Source organism: Felis catus, chromosome B1 (genome assembly GCF_018350175.1).
Source record: "Felis catus isolate Fca126 chromosome B1, F.catus_Fca126_mat1.0, whole genome shotgun sequence".
Classification (NCBI taxonomy): domain Eukaryota; kingdom Metazoa; phylum Chordata; class Mammalia; order Carnivora; family Felidae; genus Felis; species Felis catus.
The window spans coordinates 121,233,982-121,256,435 of NC_058371.1; the positions used below are offsets into that span (position 1 = coordinate 121,233,982).

At 36.4% G+C, this 22,454-nt stretch overlaps 1 protein-coding gene across 2 annotated transcripts in view; it reads left to right on the top strand.

The window, feature by feature from the left end:
* The first annotated feature begins 283 nt into the window (after window positions 1–283).
* Window positions 284–22,454, top strand: part of EMCN (endomucin) — a 103,085-nt gene continuing 80,914 nt past the window's right edge. The window contains exon 1 of one of the 2 annotated variants that reach the window (XM_003985140.5): window positions 284–497. In XM_003985140.5, coding sequence (XP_003985189.3) covers window positions 431–497 — 67 coding nt within the window. In that variant the 5' untranslated portion in view covers window positions 284–430. The remainder of the gene's footprint in view (window positions 498–22,454) is intronic. The other variant, XM_006930944.4, reaches the window with a different exon arrangement.

Here is a 22,454-nt window from a genome sequence, read left to right on the forward strand (position 1 = left end):
CAAAGTGAATCTCTGTTTAATAAGGCCCCTTTTATAACCGCTCCAAAACACGCTTTCAAAACAAAAGTTAGAATGCTGTATGGTCCATTCTCAAGAAAGATCTGTTTCTGTTCAGCACCCGCCCTGACCTTTTTGTTGAAGAAGAACAAAATAATGTAGTAACAAAAACACAAGTGGCTGCCAAAGGAAGAGAAAAAAAAGTTCCTGTAAGGGACTGAAACAATAAATCTCCTCTCTGCTGAACTCCCAAAGGGAGTGTGTGTATTTCCTCCCGTTCTTTATCAGAGCCCCCGAAATAAGTAGGAATGGGCAGTGGCTGTTCACATTCAGCACACCTTTTCCATTTGCTAATAAGGCCCTGCCAGGCTGGGAGGGAGTTGTCTCCGCCTGACTCTGAAGAGAAGAGCCACGGAGCCGATCCGCGGGCACCATGAAATCCCTTCAAGTGACCATCCTTTGTCTTCTGTTCAGTCTTCATAGCAGTAAAGAGGACACAGGTACCATTTTCTCTTATTCCTCTGACGGTGCGGATCAGAAATCACTAGCAGGGGACTCAGTCTCAGTTTACCCTCAGGGACCTTGCCCTGAAACGTGGCTGCAGCAATTCATTTGCTGTGTCCAGTGTGTGGATGTTGACTGGGAATGCATTGAGAAGGCTCCACGGAGAGAATGTTTGTTTTCACTGAAAGGAAATGTTTGCTGGTGCGGTGGCCTTGCAGCGTATTTGATGGGATCGTAAAGGTACAGGGAATACACAATAGCATGTTTTGAGAATAAAAACCTGGGAATAAAATACTGGTTAAAAATGTACTATTTCTCACCACTGTGCTCCTTTCAGGTGTTAAGTCTGGAAATAACGATTGTCAAGTATGGGTGAAAGGCTGTACTCAGAAACATTGCGTTGCAGATGCTGGCCTATATGCGTGGCCACTATCTTTTGGCTCTGATAAATTGAGAGGTTGGATAAAGCTGCCTAGGAAAATGAATAGCAGTATCTTGAGGTGGTAGGGGAAGTAAAGAGGAGAGTCATTTTGATAAAAGTGAACAACATTTATTTGCTCCAGAAACCAGCACAAATCCACACATATACACACAACATTTGGCTCATCATCTCAAAAATCTTACCCATTGAAGGCAGTTTCAGAGACTCAACCAAAGGCTATATGTGAATCAATATAAGTCTTGACTATATTAATGACCAGTTGCAAGAGATTATTAACATTTATCTTTAACCCTTTCTGAGGGATTCACTGTATGCAATTAAATTTAATCAATATTTATTAGGATCTTACCATGTAGTCATCAGTGCAAGAAATACATGAATGATTAAGCCATTGTCCTTACCAACAGTGGTAAATGTAGTGTGGGGAAAAATAAATATGTAATTCTAATACACGACAGATTTAATAAGCATGAAAACCAAAGTACAAGCTATCATAAAAGAGCACAGTTGGGAAATATTGATTCTGAGGGGCCCTGGAAAAATATCAGTTCTAATTTTATTTTTTCATGTGTTCTCTTCAAAAGTTTGTTGCCTACAAAAATTCTAACATAGAGTAATAATGTAGGAAAAATTACATACACTGCTTCAATAATATTTATCATTAATTTCTCAAAATACATACATAAATTTAGGACTCATTCCCAAACACTTCAAAATCACCTATGATGGCTTACCATGCATCTTGGCATTTCCAGAGTCAAGTTGCAGCAGGTTTCAAGGCCAGAAAACCTAACTTAGAAGAGTTACCAAGAATCTGAGTTTTTTTTTTTTTTTCAACGTTTATTTTTATTTTTGGGACAGAGAGAGACAGAGCATGAACGGGGGAGGGGCAGAGAGAGAGGGAGACACAGAATCAGAAACAGGCTCCAGGCTCTGAGCCATCAGCCCAGAGCCCGACGCGGGGCTCAAACTCACAGACCGCGAGATCGTGACCTGGCTGAAGTCGGACGCTTAACCGACTGCGCCACCCAGGCGCCCCAAGAATCTGAGTTTTAAAATAAAGAGTATTTATGAGAGGCCACAGAAATCAGTATATGAGCTTTTAAGGAACTCTTCAGTATGCATGGGAAAGATTGGTAGGAATCCCAATGCCATGAAAAACACTGCTTACAAACACGGGTCAGGTCAATATAAATTTGAAAGTCTGGGTGAAGCTGCCCCCTACCCCGGGTCTGTAAGTACACTAATTTCCCGGCATTGTTAAACTCTGAATGGATTACATGTCTTTCTGAAAGCAAAATGGAATGGTATCAGTTCAAGAATTCAGTAGTGTCAAATCAAGAATCAGCCTGCAAAACCTGGCCATAAGAAAGATGGAAAGGTACAGGATAACCCAGAGACGACCTGGCAGATTTTCTGTTTATGATCATTTGGGGAAAATACCAACTTCTTTTAACTCACCAGTAGTGAGCACAACCTGTTAATGGTGTCTTCTTTCTAGTGAACTATTAACCCAAGTAAGGTACTTTCTTATTTAAGCAGATATAATGATTACATAATGACTATCTCCTTCAACTTCTGCCAACAAGCCTATTTGTTAAGGAAAGTGTCTGTAAAATCTACTCCATTTTTCTTAAAAAAGGAAACTTTAGCTCATGAGCATAAATTGCCCATCCAAGTGGTGCCCAGAAGGAACTGGAAGAGGTTTTCCACCAGGTTGTATGATTTTGTTGCACCTGGCTCTGCCTGTTCTGTTTCCGTCCCCAGATATGCCGCAGGAAATGAAGCATTTCCTAAGCTGATTTATTAAGTTCTTTCCCTAACCCCCTGTACCGGAAACACATTGATTTCAAAGCTTTGTACATTCCCCAAACTTAGAATGCTTAACATATTTCATCAGCAGAATTGATTATTAGGGGTGAGGAGGGAGGCATTTCATCTGCCTTAAATTCACAAGTTGTCAAGAAGATCCATGCTTTTTTGCATAGTAATTTATTCCTAAATAATGATCTTTTAGAGAAATTGACTAATTTTCTTTTTCCTTCTGACATTTTTGTCAGTCCCAGATTTAAATAAATACAATATAGTCTTTTGTGCTCATTGTGAAAATCAAGTGAATCTTTCTACACAGCAGTGAGTGACTTTCTATTACTTGGTTGGTGGTATAACATTTTACATTCTCCAATTTGGAAAGCTGTTCTGTTGAAATATGTACGTGAAGTTCCTGAAAAGGAACTGTCATTCTTTCCCAAGGTTTTCTAAATTGTATTTAAAACAGAACAGACCCCTCCTGTGGCTTTTAAACCCCTTTGGCTTTTAAGCCTAGATCTGTGAGCCTTTTCCTGTCAAGACTGAAAGAAATGAAATGAAGAGGGCCTGGAAACAAGTTACTCTTCAAGCGCCATTTGCTTTTTGGAGTTTACATTAATTTAGGAAAGATGAAAATGTTTCAAGCATTTGCAAATGGGAAGAAACATCATTTTATTGGTATCTGAAGAAGAATTTAATTGCTTGGAGAGATTCATTTGATACTGATCGAATATTCAGTTTCATGGAAAAAATGGATTGAACACACTGTAAGACAGGCATTATACTAAATGCTATAGATTTATAGAGAATACTTAAGACTCAGCCATGGCCCTTGAAATGGGGAAGAGAAGAGGAGGTAAGGAATAAGAAGTTTGACTATATTGTAAGTCTTAAGTGGTGAATAAAGAATGATAGGGAGCTTAGTTTGGGGTGTAAGGGCATCAGAAAAGACTTCATATAAAAGTGGAAATTATGATGAACTTTGAAATTTGAAAAACAGGAGGTTCCAGACCGATGGAATTTCTTGAGTAGGACTATGAAAACATCAGTATATTCTAGTGTAGAAGTGTAAGGAAATCACACATTGGATGTAGGTTAAGTTTTAGAAAATAAGATTGGAAATAGAGTCTCAAGATATGTGGCTACCAGGATGAAAAATATTGGCTAGTTATCAGTCAATAGTTAATACTGAATAGTTAAATTCATTTAGAGCCTCTAAATGTGTTTCAGTGTGGAAATTATATGATTGGGGCTATACGTTGGGAAGATGAATCTGTCGGCAGGATATAAATTAGACTACTGCAGTCAGGAGAGACGAAAGCTAAAGAAAATAGTGCAAATGGTATTGCCAGTGTAAAAATCTGTCAGTAAAGTAAAAAAAAAAAAAAAAGATTTGGGGAAGAGCCTAAAGGGAGTAGAAAGTTTGTGATCTGACATATTCTTGACTGGCAATGAGGGAGAAAGTGAATGAGATGTACAGAGAGGATTATCTGAAGACCAGAAGTAGGAACATGGTTTGGGAGCAGAGGGAGGGAAAGATAGGTGGAGACCCTTTAAGGAGAAAAATGAAGTATTTGATTTTGGTCATGGTGAGTTTGAAATCCTAATAAGATATTTAAACAGAGACGTTGAGGGTAAATTAAAATCCGCAGGGAATTGTAATGCCCCTGAAGTTGAAGGTGGCGGTGAGTGTTCCTTACTCTTGAATCCCAGGAGTTCTTAGTCCTGCCCACTTTAAGATTCATAACAGAGAAAAGCAATTTATTTCTCACCTGGATGCTCATATTTCTAGCTCTCTCATGGCACTTGTGTTTTAATTCTATCATAATTGTTTGTAGGCATATCTGATCTCCTCTTCCAGACGATAAACACCTTGAAAGTAGGGGCCATATTTAATTACCATATTTATTTTGTTTGTCCAGTAACAGTTCTAAACATATAGTAAGGACATAGTTAGCCGGATGACATGTAAATGAATGATACAGTTGCCTTCTTTTTTTGTTTTGTTTTGTTTTCATTTTTTATTTCTTCCAATGACAAGCACTCACTAGTTTACTGCCTTGTTTGTATGAAAGATTATGGACATGTATGACTCATAGTGTATAACATGGATACAAATGGATTGCTTTGATCCTGGCAACGAAAGTGGGCACCAAATATAAGGAAAAGGGAAAAGGGCTTCTTATCAAAGGGAAGCCAGTTCCCAAAGTCTGGCCAAGAGAGAAGATGACAGCTATAGATGGACCACCTAGCACTGGGTGACAGTAATTTACAACAAATATGGAAAAAGAAACAGCCTTGACTATAATCTTTGGGGGGAAGAGCATCTAAAAAGAATTAGCTCTACTTTTCCTTTTGGGGAATAAAATACTTTATGTAATATCTTCTTATAGATAGAAATATTCAAGAAGAAACCTTATTCTCAAGCAACTTCTTAAAAATACAAAATGGATTTTTTTAAAAAAACAAAGTTCCTAAAAAGTGAAGTTTAAGAAAGTTAATTCATGTATTATTTTAGATAGCATAAGAGTTGCTTTAGAGCAGATCATTTTACTGATTACTTCTATTTAGCTTAATCACTGTCAGCAAATCTTACCTAAAATGGGTGATCTATTGTAAGGAGAATGAACCAATAGGCAAACAGATCCAACGGGGAAGTATTCAGTCCCCACACCGTTTGTTTAACATTCTTTTTTTTCCCACTACTCATTTTGTTTGAAGTTTCTACCTAAAAGTAGAAGTGATCAGTCTAGAATTACTGCTTTCAAGAGATTCATAACAGTAGTCACCAGTAAATTCTCTGGCAATTTTATCTTGCTAATTGTAATTATTCAGATAATTGAGGGAAAAAATGATGCCCCTTTGGGATTTTCAGAAAGCTTGTATTTTACTGGATCATTGCCCATCCTTTCCTTTTCATTGATGAAGTTCCATTTCATGCTTCAGGTAAACATTTTAACTTATGAATAATTCTAATTCAAGTAACTTCTATGTTTTGGTTTTTTTTTTTTTTTTTTAGTCATCACTTTCCAACTTCCTCTTCATTTTTGAGAACAATTTGAGATGCACATTTCTAAACAGTGAATGTCAAAGCAGGAATGTACTCTAAGGGACATTCAATTCCTGTTAGTAAGTGCCTCTTTTCCCGTTACTGAATTCCTGTGGGTCATTATAGGATAGGATAATAATTCCTGTTGGGTGTTAGAAGAAACTCTTTTAGTTAGCAGACAAGATCCCTTTTGTACTGTTGCAGACACAACATCAGCATCGACATGAAAACCATTAGTGATGGCAGTTACATCTAGAAAGGCCACTGTATGGTTCCCAAATTTGGAACAACCATAGGAAAAATTGTTTTAAACAAGGAAAAGAAAAGAAAAAAACAGTTTTCTAAACTTGAATACAAGCTTTATGTCTTGTAGAAATATCAGCAGAGATAATCATAACTAGTGTCTAAATAGAAGCAGCTACTGTACAAGCATTAGACCCCTGTTGTGTCTTTCCCTCTATCTTCTCCGGCTGTGTTTACTCCAGCCATCGCTATGGCAACCTGCCAGGCACATGTGTAGCCTGATAGCGCCTTGCTTCACGTGAATGTATATCTTTTGCTTTCTTGTCTGTGTCACTCTGATACTGAGACAGTGTCCCTGGCAGAACCGCACACGGCACTGTTGGGCATCTGAGCTGTAAGAGCAGGAGCAGTAGCCCCTCTATGAGACAACGCCTGCCGAAAGGGGAAATGGAGCCAGTGAATAAATGCTTTCCTCTTCTGTTCCTGCTCTGTTTCACTGCTTTAGTCCTCTATTCCTTTCCCTGACTTCACTTTCCTTTACAAACTGTCTGCACACAGAGAGTTTGCACACTCTGCTTCGTCTTGGGCTCTGTTTTCCAGTGAAACCCAGGATTAATTATTTCTCTTGATGGGCTCATTTTAGTGTGAATGATAAGAATATATCGAGATGTAGACTTGTTACAGTTTCTCTGATACTCCAATCATTATTCACCACCTTTCTTCCTCTTCACTTAAAAAAAAAAAAAAAAGCAAGAGAAAGCTTTATCGATCTTTTGTTGAATATGTTAAATGATATTCTAAGCAGGTCCTTTTCTAAGGCAATCATTTGCCTGTTTGTATAGATTCAGGAATGAATTATATTGTAAGATTGGTAGCCAAAAATGTTGAAGTCATTGATTTTATTCTTGGTGCACTGCTCATCTAAAATATGAACTGCTTTTTAAATCTGTCTGTTCAGTCATATTCCATCTTAAACACAAATTAGTTGTGTCAAAACCCTGACATAGTTGGATCTGGTCCAATTTAACCCATATGAGTGTCATCACAACATCTACTGACATCTACCATTTATTAAGCCAGACATTTTACACAGATTACTTCCATCATAACGTTTTAAGGCCAGCTTTATTATTCCCATTTTACTGATTAGGAAACGAGGCTTGAGGGACTATAAAGTTATACTACAGCAATGTGGTTTAAAATCAAACGAGAGGAAGTTCTTCAAAATCTTCCTTGTAGCTTGTTGCCTTCCAGCGTGGTGAAATTGCAATACGTTGAATTTTTCTAACGGAAAAGAGAAAGGATAGAGACTTTACCACTTGGGTAATTCAGAAGCCACTGCTGCCTCTCATAGCATCTTCCACACCTTAAAAACCACAAACTAAGTGCCATGAATGAGTTTCTACTTAGTGATAATGATCCTCTTGCTGTGCTGGATTCAATTAATTACTAAGGGGATGCATTGAAAAGAGGTGTAGGCATTTGCCTACCTACCGATTGTTAAGTTGGGAAAAAACAACGTGGTTGTCTGCAATATAAATGTCAGTGCAGCTAATACGAGACTTGGAGAAGGAAAGAAGCTAAGGAAATAACTAACAGTGAATTAATCACTTAGTGTCACATTTATAATTCTTTTGGAGCCAGACTGTCTGGGTTCAAATTCCAGCTCTGCCACTTACTATCTGTGTGAACTTGGGCAAGTTATGTAACCTTCAGCTTTCCCAGCTGTGCAATGGGACCAGCGCAGTCCCTACCTCACGGGAGTATTAAGGGGATCACGTGAAGGCATGCACACAAAGAAAACACCCGCAATAGTGCCCTGCATGTGAGAACTCTGTAAGGTTTGCCGAGTTTAGGGACTCAGAGTTCTCTAGTTTATTATATCCCATTCCTTAGACAAACTGCCTTATTTCCAAATCGATTCTAATGCAAACTCAGCAAATATTTAAATAATTATGATGTTAATTCTCACAAAGTGAAAAACCAGCACGTGAAAGTTTTCACTGAAGAATTGATGTGAGATGCTAGAAAGATGATTGCCATGTTTTGAATCACCATACATGTAGGCACAACTTGATATGTGCAGATCGTATTCTCTAGAATGTCTTTCAGATTTGTAAGTTATTTAACTCACTGTATAAACTAACCATTCAAACTAATAAGTAAAAATATGTTTGTGTTTTTTTGTTTGTTTTAATTTTTTTGATGTTTATTTATTTCTGAGAGAGACAGAGCGTGAGTGAGGGATGGGGAGAGAGAGAGAGGGAGACACAGAATCTGAAGCAGGCTGAGCTGTCAACACAGACCCCTACATGGGAGTGGAACCCTCAAACCGTGAGATCATGACCTGAGCCGAAGACGGATGCTTCACCGACTGAGCTACCCAGGTGCCCCAAAATGTGTTTGTTTTTAATGAAGATGCTAACTTTGTAGCCTGAGAATTGTCAACCTCCTTACATAGTCTCACCTTCCTTAAGGTATTGAGCACTGCTTAATCTGAGAGGTGGATATGTGAGGGGAAGACACCTTGATTTTAACATGAGAACCAAGTTTGGGTCTAGCTTCTTAGTATGCTCAAATTAACCAAGACATTAAATACTTCTTAGCCTCAGTTTCTTCATCTGAATATGAGAAAAATGATATTTGCTGACAGTATTAGTGTTACATGAAAATCAGAAAACCTATTTGAAGTGCTCTGGAACTCATAGCTTACTATTTAAATATTGGTTATTAATATGCAAACTAACATTTAACTCACAGTATCAAGGAATAAGCAGGAGGGCATTTCGTACATTTGGGAATTTGTCCTTACTGACTGGCACTCCACGATTGCATTTTGAGCTACAATACTTTTATATGCTGGGGCGCTGGGTGCCTCAGTCAGTTAAGTTTTGAACTCTTGATGTCGGCTCAGGTTATGATCTCACTGTTCGTGGGTTGGAGCCCAGCCATCAGGCTCTGCGCTGACAGCACAGAGCCTGCTTGGGATTCTCTGTCTCCCATTCTCTTTGCCCCTCCCCTGCTCATACACATGTGCATACTTTCTCTCAAAATAAAGAAAGAAAGAAATACCTTTATATATTTTTCTATGGCTGCTACACATTCAAGTAGCCATGTGTTGAACTACTGTTTGAGTTATAAAAACCACACACATGAAACACAGAACCATTTGTATCAGGCATTGAATTTATTTTTAGCTCATATGGGGAAAGAAATTATTTTTTGTGGTATGAACTGTGAAATCGTCCTCCGAGAGCATTTGGCAAGCGTGAGGACATAAACGGCGAGCTCTGGGACGCTGTCTCTAGGGAAGAGAGGTCACTCCTGCATTCGTCAGCTCGTGGCCATGGTGACGACTCTCTCCAACAACGAAACATCTCTCAAGTATCTCTCCCTGTGGACCCAGTTTTTGAAAACGAGACCCTCCATTTTAAATACACAAAATTAACAGCAATTGCATTATTGGGATTAAGATAATGAAATGATGTGAATCCATAAGCTTTTCTTTTTCTTTTTTTTTCTTTTCTTTTTTTTTTTTATGAATCCATAAGCTTTTTGTTATTTTTCTTTTTATCTTTTTCTGACAGCCTCATTTGTTGGGAACCAGTTTTATATTAACCAAAGTTGACAACTCCCTAGATTTGCAAAGTAGAAGAAAGAAAAATGACAATCCTGCCAGCCATTTAGAATCCTTTTATTAGGGTCCATTGTAACCTAACTGAATGTAAATCTCTTGAGAACAAAGACAATATCGAATTGATCTTTTTTTCCCCCAGGACCTATCTTTGGACACATAGGTGGTGATCACTAGCTCGTGCTTCAGTTTGGAAAACTGTATTTCTTCAAAAGTCAGCAGAGTTGAAAAAAGTCAGAGTTGAAAATATACAAAACATGCCTGGATTTGTTTTCAGTGACTTGAGGACAATATTTATTTTTATCCTTGGCCTGCGTAGTGGAGAAGTTGTGAGTGTCATTTTGGTCAGCTGAACTGATTTAGTTTGCTTTATGAAATTGACCTGCAGTCCTATTGCTGTATAAATAGCAGAAAATGCCCACCTCTGGTTTATATTAACTGTTCAAATCGCGTAGGAGTGGTATGATTATCAGAACGCAAGTGTTGAACCATTCCTGTGTCTCGCTCAGAAGAAAAAAAAAAAAGGTATCCTACAATTCATTGGGTAATTCTGAAACACTTAGATCTCACTAGTCCTCATTCCTGCTAAAATGTAAAATTGTGGAAGTTCAGCTGTAGAGATGCATTGATTACAGACTTTACCTCTCCAACTCTGAGGCCTTCATTCCGTGTGTTGAGTCAATAACTTTATTCTAATCGTGTCCAGAAGCAAAGGCATTAAATAATTCAGTTATTCCCAGGTTTTAACATTTTTGTTGATCAGTAAATAATAAAATTCCCCTCGGGCAGTTGACAGGCAATTAACCGGTTTTTACTTTGTCAACTAAAGACACAAGCTACCTACAATGTACATACCATTTCCCAGTAGGTTACATAAAATAAAGTCTGCTTTAGCTGTATGTATATATCCGGCAATAGAACAACTTTTTTTGCACTGAGTTCCAACTAATGTCACAAGCTGGCACTGTGCAAAGGTGAAGTGTACTGGTTGGTCTTGAAGCCAAGAGGCCCTCGGTGTTAGTTACCAGGGGCCACAAGCCTGCTGTGTGGCTGGGCCAAGCAAATGTTTTAGCCTCTCAAGTCTTTAATTTCCCAATCAACAATGAGTACAGTCCTACGAAATCATATTCAAGTTTTCTTCCAGATCTATCATTGTGTGATCTGTAACAAGCAATTTCTGAGTATTTTGTCTCAAGTTATCATGCTTCACTTTCATCCTGTTATTTCTAGATGTGTTCATTTTGGATCAAGATGTTCAATTCTATTTCCTCATGTTGTTTCCTTTGGGAATTTTCAGACAGGGCTGTAGGAAAGTATCTGCTTCACAGGTAAAGGGTCATTTCTCTGCCATCAGACACGTGTCTCAGAGGACACACCCACGAAAGACAGTTTTTTCCCATTTGCCCTGTGGTCTTATTTGTATGTAATTTGGACACATGTGATGGTGGGAGGGATAGAAGAACAGAGAGAGAAAGAGAGAGAGAAAGATAAATTCACTGACATCCAGAAAAAGATTGAGAGTAAAGATGAGGTTAAAAGAGTTGAGAAGGTGCTGGAGGCTGGGAGAAAGAGAGAAAGCCTCTCTGAGAGGGTTGGGATGGGGGAAATATGAAGAATAAGAAGGGGAGGAAGAAAGATATGTAACAAAAGCTCTGATAATTTGGGAGGAGCACTCCCCAATGGCCTTCCAGCCACTCTTCTGGACCTGATATGCAATAGGGTTCTTTCTTCTTATCATTATATCTCCTGCTAGTCCTTCATTCTTCCATCCATTTCATTTGCAACATGCTACACATTTTACAAAGCACTTTATGGATCAATTATCTCATTTAATTCTTGCCGTTGCCTGGGTGATTGTGCAGGCTGGCGTTACTGGGTTCGCTGTCAGAGGAGAAAAGCCCAAGGACACACACACACTGTAATTCAGATCAGTAGGTTTTAACATTTATTACTCATAAGAATCACTTAAGTTATCTGTGAAAAATAGAGTTTCCTAGGGCCCATCCCCAGTGCTTCCAGTAAAATCCAGACAACTCTGCTTCAGCAATTACTATGGATAATTTGTATACGCTGGCACATGGACTTACGTTCTGAGAAATCCTGGACTAGATTTCAATTTCCTGAGCAATCATCTGAACTCTTTTTATTGCCCCTCAGACCCACAAGATTCCCAGAGGTGTTAACCTTTAAAAAAAAGGTGCTAGGATCTAGTGCTTTCAGAGGGAGACTTAGTATGAATTCAGAGCGATTTTTAGTTTTTTTGTTTTGGGGGATTTGTTTTTCATTTTGTGTGTGTGTGTGTGTTTTGTGTTTTTGTGTTTTTTTTTTTCTTGTACTAGTTTAGTATAATAGAAATTAGATTTGGCCAAGGCAAACTAGATTTGAACCACTGAAATCTCCATAGGTGCATAGGTTTAAATTCCAGGTTTTTTATCCATCCATTGTAAGGAGATTCCCTACTCATTATGAGTTCCTATTGATTGCTTTCCATTCTACTATTAATCTCTTTCCTGTTTTCATCAACACTGCAAGACCTTGGGTCTCTGTCCTGTCACTGCTCAAGAGGAACCCCCTTAAATAATAGTTTGGTTAGAGACACAGCTACGGCCTTCTCGTCAAAGTTTCAGGTGGTGTCCGAATGTGTTCAATAATCCAAACACAAATATTTTTGGTTCCTGGAGAGGTGCTGGAGCCAGAGGAGTCTGAGAAGGTATGGCGAGTTCAAGGGCCAATGTTAACAGATACCTTGTAAGCTTAAAAAGAGATTGAGAAGCTGTGATGTTATGAATCTACAATAGCCATGCAGGGAAACTGGTAGTATTAGAAAATAACAAGGTGAAATTTGTCAACTGGCTTATTACCTGCCATGACTTAACACACTGGGTTATGTGACAGGAGGAATTCAATACGCTCTCTTCCTGGGCTCACAAACTGGCATCCACTGACATAACCTGCACATGTGTATCGTTTGGCCCCAAAGTGTTCTATGACTACAGGAAAATATTTAAAAATAAGGAAATTTCACAAAACAGCAACAAAGAAGGACATTGATGATCTTATTTTCAGGTTTTCTGGCAACTCTGGGCCTCATATTCCTCATGGCAGCATTCATTTAAATCTAAGTAATGGGGCGCCTGGGTGGCTCAGCTGGATAAGTGCCTGACGTCAGCTCAGGTCATGATCTCGCGGTTTGTGGATTTGCGCCCTGCATTGGGCTGTCTGCTGTCAGCACAGAACCTGCTTTGGATCTTCTGTCCCTCTCTCTCTCTGCCCCTCCCCTTCTGCATGATCTCTCTCTCAAAAATAAATAGCCATTTAAAAGAAAACCCTCAGTAATACATGCCCCTTTGAATTATGGAATGTTCTCTCTCTTACAAACATATGGGTACTTGTACCCTTCCTGGGTCTCTCATTCACTTCTCTGTACAACCACTGTGGGTATTGGGGTTAATTCCTTCACCTATTTCATAGAATTTGTAGGATTTCAAATAAGCATTAAGTGGATAATTTGCAAACTTATTCCATGTTTGTGGTGGTTCAGTGGATTTGGAAAGAACAGGGTTCTGGGGCAATTTCCTGTAATTGACTAGGCTTGCTAACTCCATCTAAGAATTTTAAAGACATATTCTAGTCACCATTTTTTTCATTTTTCATAAATAAGAATGTTTTTATTGAAGTATGGTTATACATAATTAACTTAGTGCTGATGAATACTCTCTTTTTTTCATAGACTTAAGAAAGCATAAAACTTAGAAAATGATTTAAAGAATTTAGAAGCTACAAATCATAAAATGTGATTAAAATTCTACACTATTTTTGTTTCCCACCATCTCGTAACAATTTATTTGGTGAACATAAACTTCCACCCGTGAAGAAAATATTGAAAGCCCATGGCTTTTTCGCTCACTCTTAAAAAGTGAACAATTTTATGGACAACTAAATTTGCAGAGTGCATCAATTCAAAATTAGAATATACAATCCAAAACAATGATTGAAAATTTTCTCCTATAGAACATGTCCATGTGGGATGGAATTCTACAAAGTGGTTTCTTTATAGTCTCTCTGTTTTTCTGGTTCCCTGTCCTCCCTCCAGCCCCTTTCTGACCACTCCATGATGGGAACAGAGTGAGCAAGGAGTAAGAAAGGTGAATGAAAGGTATTACTTGACCTAGCACCATAAGTTGTGCCCGGAGCCTCATAGATAGTTAAAGACAACTGCTGAATGGTGCATTTTCAAAGGTGTGCTTTTGGGCCTCTTGCCCCTTGCAGCTCTTTGGTTCATAAGAATGGATCCTTATTCTGGGAGTTCTCTTCTTAGTCCTGAACAAAGAACTGGTAATCCTGTGTTAACCCAGAGCTTCACGATGCTAACGTGCCCACCTCTCTACATATACCTGAGGAACAGGACTCAAAGTAGCTCTAAATTCACTCTCTCACTCTCTCCCTGTGTTTGGTCCACAAGAAACAGTCATATATCTCTTTCTCTAATAAGCTCTGCTGGGGCAGTCATTCTCAATGTAGTAATAACTCTCCTGGTCCTACACTACAGCAGCTAGGCAGCAGTCTTTCATTGTACTGATTTTCCAAGTATGAGTCACTGGCCACTATGACTTTCAACTGTAAGAACCACAGATTAGGGCAGGTTTGCGTTGCAGACCAGACAAGCCTTGCTCCTTGGGGGTAAAGGAAGTGAGAATGGGATTCGAAAGGAGTATTTTGCAAAGACAACCTCCTGTCAAATAATATCTACGTGCCTCTCTCCACACTTTTATTCCTTTTATGTTACAGAGTGGATAAAGGGATTCCAGTGTCAACAGGCTTTAGGTATTTTATTTGAAAATCTGATTATGATTGTCTCACAACTTTGTGATTTCACATGCATTAGTACCTGAATAAAACTTTGATGTTCACACATTGGGCCAGATATCGTGTGCCAGTCTTTCCTTTGAAGCAATTAAAGCCTTGAATGTGTATTTTCTCAAAGTTTGATATAATTATGCTATAAATCAGTATTATAATTAGAACAATAAAATTATCTGTATGTTTAGAAGTTAAGGCATTCCCTTATAAGTGACCTACGGATCGTAGAAAAAACGATGATAGAAATTAGAGAAAATGTGTTGAATATGAGGAGGAAATAAAATATTTTATAACCAAATGTGTAAGATGGAGCTAAACCACTGATTAGAGGAAACTCTGTAGTCTTAATTGTACACATAAGAAAGGAAAAAATAAAAGAGCAAAATAAACCCAAATAAAGTAGATGGGAGAAATAAGACAAGTAAGAGCCAAAATTAATGAAATAGAAAAGAAATATATAATGCAAAGAATTTCTGTATATAATAAGATTGCTAAATTTCTGCCAAAATTAATCAAGAAAAAGGAGAGAAGAAACAAACAAAAATGAAAAAGCAAACATCACTCTAGATGCCACTAAAAATGTAAGTCTATATTATAAAAAGCTTTATAATTCAATAATTTTGGAAATTTATATAAAATGAATACATTTCTAAAAAATATGGCCCCTCAAAACTAACTCAAGAAGAAATACAAAATTGTGGTAGATCTTTACTCATTAAAGAATTGAATCAGCAATTAATAACCTTCCCACAAAGAAAAATCTCACAACAATTAGTGTCACCAAAATGTTATATTAAACATTCAAATAACAAATAAATTTCGTTTTGCATAAACTCTTCCAGGGACTAAAGATAGAAGTTTTACTCCCCAACTTATTTTATGAGGCTAGCAGATGGCTAAAATCAAAACTTGACGAGAATATTATGAGAGGAATATGTTGGTCAATCTCATTATGAAAAATAGATTTGAAAATCCAGCAAAACATAAAAAGTTACTTAAATTTGCCCAAGTTGGGGTTATATTAGCAATGTGAAGTTGGTTTAAAACTAGGAAACCATCAGCATACCTGACTGACTCTGACAGTAGAGCACACAGCTCTTGATCTGGGGACTGTGAGTTCCAGCCCCACGTTGGGCTTAGAAATTGCCTTTAAATAAATAAATAAATAAATAAATAAATAATAAAAAACTAACTAAGAAATCAACTTAATTCACTAGATTGACAGAATAAGGAGTACAACATATGATCGTGAGAACAGATGCCAAAAAAAAAACTCTTTTAACAATTCAATATTATTGAATTAATAAAAAAAAATGGAAACAAGATATTTTAATCTGATAGAATAACTTCAAAAACTGTGACAATCATTGTGTAGAGTGGGGAAATATTAGCTTTCCCTCTGAGAATGAGAACAAAACAATCTTGTCCAGTAATGTTATTTTTATAAAACATTGTACCAAATATGCTACCTAGTACTATAAGACAAGAAAAATAAATATTACCATAAATGGAAAGGAAAAAGTAAAAATTTATTACTTGGACAGGATACGATATGATTGTATCTATAAGATCTATAAGAATTTATTGATAAATTATTAGAATTGAAGAATTAACTGAGGTTTCTGGATATAGAATTTATATAAATTAATTACATTTCTATCTATGCAACAGCCATTTGAACATTTAACAAAATACAGTTTACAAAAACATCAAAGAAAAAAGAAACAACACCAAGTACCTATAAATAATTCTAATAAAAGAGATGTACGTTTCTTAAGAGAATACTAAAACTTATTAAATGAAATTAAAGAAAACCTTAAAAATTAGAAAAATATACCATGTTCATTGATTGGGCAACCCCGTATTTAAATTATGTTAATTTTCTCCAAATAGATCTGTAGACTCAAGATAATTCCAATTAAAACCCTAATAAATTTTATTGTGGAATGTAGGAATCTGATTTTAAACTTATATGGAAGTACATTAAAGTCAAGAAAATCTTAGTAATTCTTAAGAAAAACAGAAAAGGAGAACTTATTTTACCAGTTATCAAGTGCCATAATAAAGATATAATAATTAAAACTGTCAAATTGGAGCACAGGTGGTGTATCAAGCCGTAGTGGCATTAATGCTATAAAGATCAGTGGATAGAATAAGGAGCCCTTAACCAGACCTACAGATATATGGATCTTAGATAGAAAACAAAGATGGTAAAACAGAGCAGTGGGAAAGGATTGGCTTTTTTCATAAATGCTGCTGGGACAATCCGGTAGCCACTGGGGAAAAATTAAAATCGATTCCCATGTAACACTATATACAAAAACCAATGCCAGATGAATTATATACTGATGCAAATGTAGAATTTAAAACTTTAAGAAGAAAATTCAGGAGAATATTTCTGAAACTTTATTTTAGGAAAATACACAAAAAACACTAACCATAAATTAAAAGGCATATATTCTGTTGCATTAGAATTATTCAGTTTCTAAAAAGAAATAACAGTGAAAACGAAAAGACAGCCACAAAATGGAACAAGGTATTTGACATGGATATAACTAACAACAACAACAACAACAACAACAACAACAACAAAAAACTCATCTAGAATATATAGAAATAATTACAAATCAGTAAGGAAAATTAAAACAACCCAATCCCAAAACAAAACAAAACAAAATAATTGGCAGTCTTCAATAGGTACTTCACTTTTTCAAAAAAAAAGAAAAGAAAAAGAAATACAAGCATGCTCATAGTTGCACATTTTTTTATAATAGGCAAAAATTAGTGACAGCTCAAATGTCTATGAATTACCAAATTAATAAGTAAATTATTGTTTATTCATTCAATGAACTGTATGAACCAACAATAATAAACATACTATAGCTATAATCAATAAAAGAATCTTAAAATACGAAATTGAACAAAACACAAAACATACCTACAATATATTGCAATTTACATGAAGATAAGAATGGTCAAATTCAAATTCTATCATATTCAGATATATACATAGACAGTAAACCCAAAAAGAAAGGCTAGAAATTAAGTCAGATTTGCTACAAGATTTGCTCTAGAGCAGTGGGAGAGGGATATAATTCATAGAATATTCCCAAGAAGCTTCTGCACTGCTGGGAATATTCTCTCTCTTAATCTGGGTCATAATTACACTAGGTTCTGGTTAATGTCTATTCACGATATGTATATTTGTATTTTTGCACTTTTCTGTCTATATTACCCTTTTATAATGATTACAAAAGATACAGAGCCTGAACTTAAGAAACTTAAAATTAAAGATAGGATCTACTACAAGGGAAATAAGCTGTCTTATGGGGTAGATGAAAAGACTCCTCAAGTCTTAAGAGTGATTACTATGTAACAGAGGCTGAATCAATTTAATCAGAAAATATCAAGAAATAACAAATTTGGTATATGAATCTCTATTGTCATTATTCATGCACTGTTTGTGGATTCTCCATTTCTCCCTCCACCCCTGCATCCCTAGGACAAATCTCCTAGGAATAGGGAAGACCATATAGTTTTAAGCTTTAATTTAGATGTTACCAATTTTCTCTCAATCTCATTCTGTTTTTCTCTCGGATTTTAGGTTGTCATTCAGTCTTATTTATTTAGAGTCAGAAGCTTTCCGTGTGAGACTTGCTTCTGGTTTGTTCCCTTGTATTGAGCTAGCTTTCTGTAGGATGTCACTACCTGGAATTACTTTAGCAGTCAGAGGCATTCATCCTTTTTAATTTGATATGCACTAGTCGAGTCGTGCACTCTTGTTCCACGGGACTAAATGCTGGCGTGAGGACTCATGGCCAGCAATGCACCTCCGGATTTTTGGTCTTCACGAGATCCTCTTTGAGGCTGGAACCTGTCTTGTGAAGTCCAAATCGAAGCTGGGTCGCTATGCTTCTTGGTGTTCAAGACAGGCTGTCATGAATTGGAACAAGGTTTAATCTTCCTGAGGACTTTAATTTCATTTAGATTTGACTTTCTCCAATTTGCATCTAAGTCATGGAAAGAGAAGTACTATTTAAAAACATTTGTAGCCATTCGAAGAATTGATAAAACATTTATTAAAAGTAGTTATGAGCAAAGCCACATGCTTTGTTTACCACTGAATCATTTCAATATGGAAGCACATCTGACTTTATGATTTAATAACAATAATGCCATATTTATGCATTAATTAGGAGTTTGCAAAGTACTTTTATATACATTATCTCTACAAAATCCTCAAAGGCAGGCAAACTGGTATATGTTAACTACTTTCAATTTATGAATACAATTTTAAATATTTAAGGGAAATTAACCAAATATATAAATGGGATTAAATGTTAAAGGATCTCTAAAGGAATTGTTAACTTTGCCTATTAATAAATAGAATAATAGCATTTGTAAATTGAGTTTAAAAGCTTAAGAGAGAAAAAGATTTTTAATTCTGTGAATTAAAAAGAAAGTTAAATATATACTTCCAAAACTGAATTAACTTCTGTAAGACATTTTCTGCACACAAGAGACATACTTGGGGGCATCAAAAAAAAGCTTACATTTAGAAACTTGAAAATATACTTACAGAACTAATATACTAAATATTAGTATCATGAGTGCATAAGTAAATTCTTCGTATTGGTAAGGGAAATAAATCATTAACTGTATGCCATCACTTATCTTTGCCCTGGTACATAGTAGGCATTCAGTTATTGTCCGTTAAATTAATGAAAAGTACTCATTAAGTGTTTAATTGTGTGGTTTAAGAACAGTATATATAGGGGCCCCTGGGTGGCTCAATCGTTTGAGTGTCCAACATTTGATTTCCACTCAGGTCATGATCCCAGGGTCATGGGACCCAGCCTCAAAGTGGGCTCTGTGTTGAGGTTGGAGCCTCCTCATGACTCTCTCTCTCTCTCTCTCTCTCCCTTTGCCTGTCTACCCTGCTGTGCTTTCTCTCTCTAAATTATTTTTAAAATTATATATACAAATTCTAAGGAGAGGAAAGTTATTGTAGACAGAACTAATAAACAAGGCTTTAGGCAGATGGTACAACTTTAGCTGAACTTTAAAGAAAAAAATTATCCATGTTCTCTGATATTTTTATTTAATTTTTTAAAAAGGAGAAAAAACATGAGCAAAACTACAACGTTGGAAGTAAAAAATGTCAAGTTTAAGAGATAGCAAAGAAACCAGCTTATCTGTTAGGAAACAATGGGAAAGTTGAGTGAACAGGTTCAGGCTATAAATAAAACTTTGAATTTTTTTTTCCTAAAAGACAGCAATTTATTTTTTTAATCTAATATTCTCTGTGTTTGAAAGTAATCCAACAAATTGTAACTATTGTGGTAGCCAATATCCAAGACGGCCTCCAATAATCCCTGCTTCTTGGTATTCAAGCATGTAGGTAGAACATTCTTACACTTAATTAAGGCTGACTGGTGTGACTCATAGGATACAGTGAAAGAGATATTGTGTGATTTCTAAGGCCTAGGCAGTAAAAGACGTTATGGCTTCTACCTCAGTCTCTCGGATTGCTTTCTCTGGGGGGAGCTAGCCACCGCGTTGTAAGAACAATCGGGCAACCTTGTGGACAGACCCAGTGGAGTAAAACTGACAGCCAGCACCAACTTACCAGCAATGTGAGTGAATCACCTCATAAATGGATCTTCCAGACCCATCACACACTTGGAGATTGGTGCCCCACCTGCAATCTCTACAGACTGCCATCTTGTAAGAGACCCAAAGCCAGAATTGGTCAAAGCTGCTCTCAAGTTATTTCCCCACAAAAATTGTGGGAGATAGTAAGCAATTGCTTTAAGACATGAGTTTAGAGACAATTTGTTGCACAGCAGTGTATGGCTGATATAAGTGCTATTATCCAGACGTGTAATACTTTCAAATTTTTGATACAATTTTTTTAAATGTTTATTTATTATTGAGAGACAGAGAGACACAGAGCGTGAGCAGGGGAGGGGTAGAGAGAGGGGGAGACATAGAATCTGAAGTAGGCGGCTCCAGGCTCTGAGCTGTCAGCACAGAGCCCGATGTGGGGCTCGAATTCACAAACTGCAAGATCGTGACCTGAGCCGCAGTCGGTCACTTACCAACTGAGCCACCCAGGCGCCCCAAGTTTTTGATACAATTTTTGATTGATATTCAGATCAGAAAGAACACTTTGCATCAAGGGAATTGTCCTGGGTTTCAAGGTAAATTATTTTCTCTCTAGCGATATCCACAGTAAGTGTTTAATTAATACTGGATGAATTTATTTAATTGATCTCTTATTTACTTGTTCCATAAGCCAAAAACATCTTTAGGATTATATGTCTTGCCTATTAAATTCTTAAAGTTCGGAGCTTTAATTTGACATTGAAGAATTGGTGCAGATAGAACTAAAATAATGCTTCATCACCTTTTTTTGTAATACTGTCATAATAATAATAGCAATAAATTTTATAAGCAGCATAGATTAACATAATTTTTAAATTACACACTGTAATTAATGGAAGTTCTAATGTTATTTTCATTGCAAATATATTTTACTAATAAATTTGGGTTAGTTATCATTTGCATTTCTTGATGTGCTTACATGAGAATTACTGTTAGCGAACTATATTTGCCCATTTATATCTCTGACTATCGGTAAAATAATCAGTAATTTTTTTCATCTAGTAAAACATCAGAAATGTTAAGGTGAAATTCTTTTTGCTTCCATTCGTATATTGGGAAATTAAGATATAGACACAAATGATATTACAGTTTCAGACATTGTTTTCTCAGATTAAACAGTAGATCATCCCAACTCCTTTTTCTTCTACTGGAATCCAATTTCCATCTCTAGTCACATCAATTTCTCTTCTTTGACAAATTTTTCTCCTACTTGTCTAAAATGCAAAGATCAAAATTGAATTCATGTCACAATAAGAATCTAACCATTACTGAACAAAAGAGCAATGGTTACTTCATAGTTATATAACATGATCTCATCACTATAGTTCCATTTGCAAGTATGAATTTAAGATAAAGTATTATATTAATTGTTCTTTTTCTTTGGTTTTACATCTTATCCTGATGTACTTATTTTTATACTATTCTACTAAATTTGTATACTCTTTGCTTTTACTCTTTGGTTGTTCACTTTATTCCAACTGAACTTTCTCTTGTAAGTAAACAATAATTTATCTGAAATTTTTATCTTGTTAACACCCTTATTCTTACCCAAAGTGTTAAAAAAAAAAAAAAAAAAGCAGTTCAATTTACTATCCTTTAAAAACTTGACTTGGATGTTTTTTTAAGTGTAAAGGTCAGATTCATTTGAAGTACTGTGCTAAATGTTTTCATAAATTGATTCTACTGTTGACTGCTTTATAGTTTGTCTACTTCGTTGATGATAATGTCAGATGAGACAAAAATTAAAAGGTTTACTCAGGCCAAACTTGATTGTTACAGGCCTATATGTGGACCAATGGTATTTAAGACATTAAAGATTATTCATCACCCACTCAGCCTTTACTTTGTACCTATATTATCAGTCCCTAAAACAATGCTGAGCTTTAAGCCCATTTGACTTTGGTTCTTAAAAGAGGATGATAACATGGGTGCCTGAGTGGCTCAGTCAGATAAGCATCTGACTTCAGCTCAGGTCATGATCTTGTGATTCGAGAGTTTGAGCCCCGTGTGGCGCTCTGTGTGACAGCTCAGAGCCTGGAGCCTGCTTCAGATTTTGTGCCTCCTCTCTCTGCCCCTCCCCTGCTCATGCTCTCTCTCTCTCTCAAAAATAAACATTAAAAAGAAGAAGAAGATGATGATGATAAAAATGTACGCGAGTATGAGAAGAAAATGGAAGGAAAGAAAATTGATCTGACTTTCTGCTATATGGAAAAGCTATAATTAGGTGGATTACAAGGTACTTTATGACT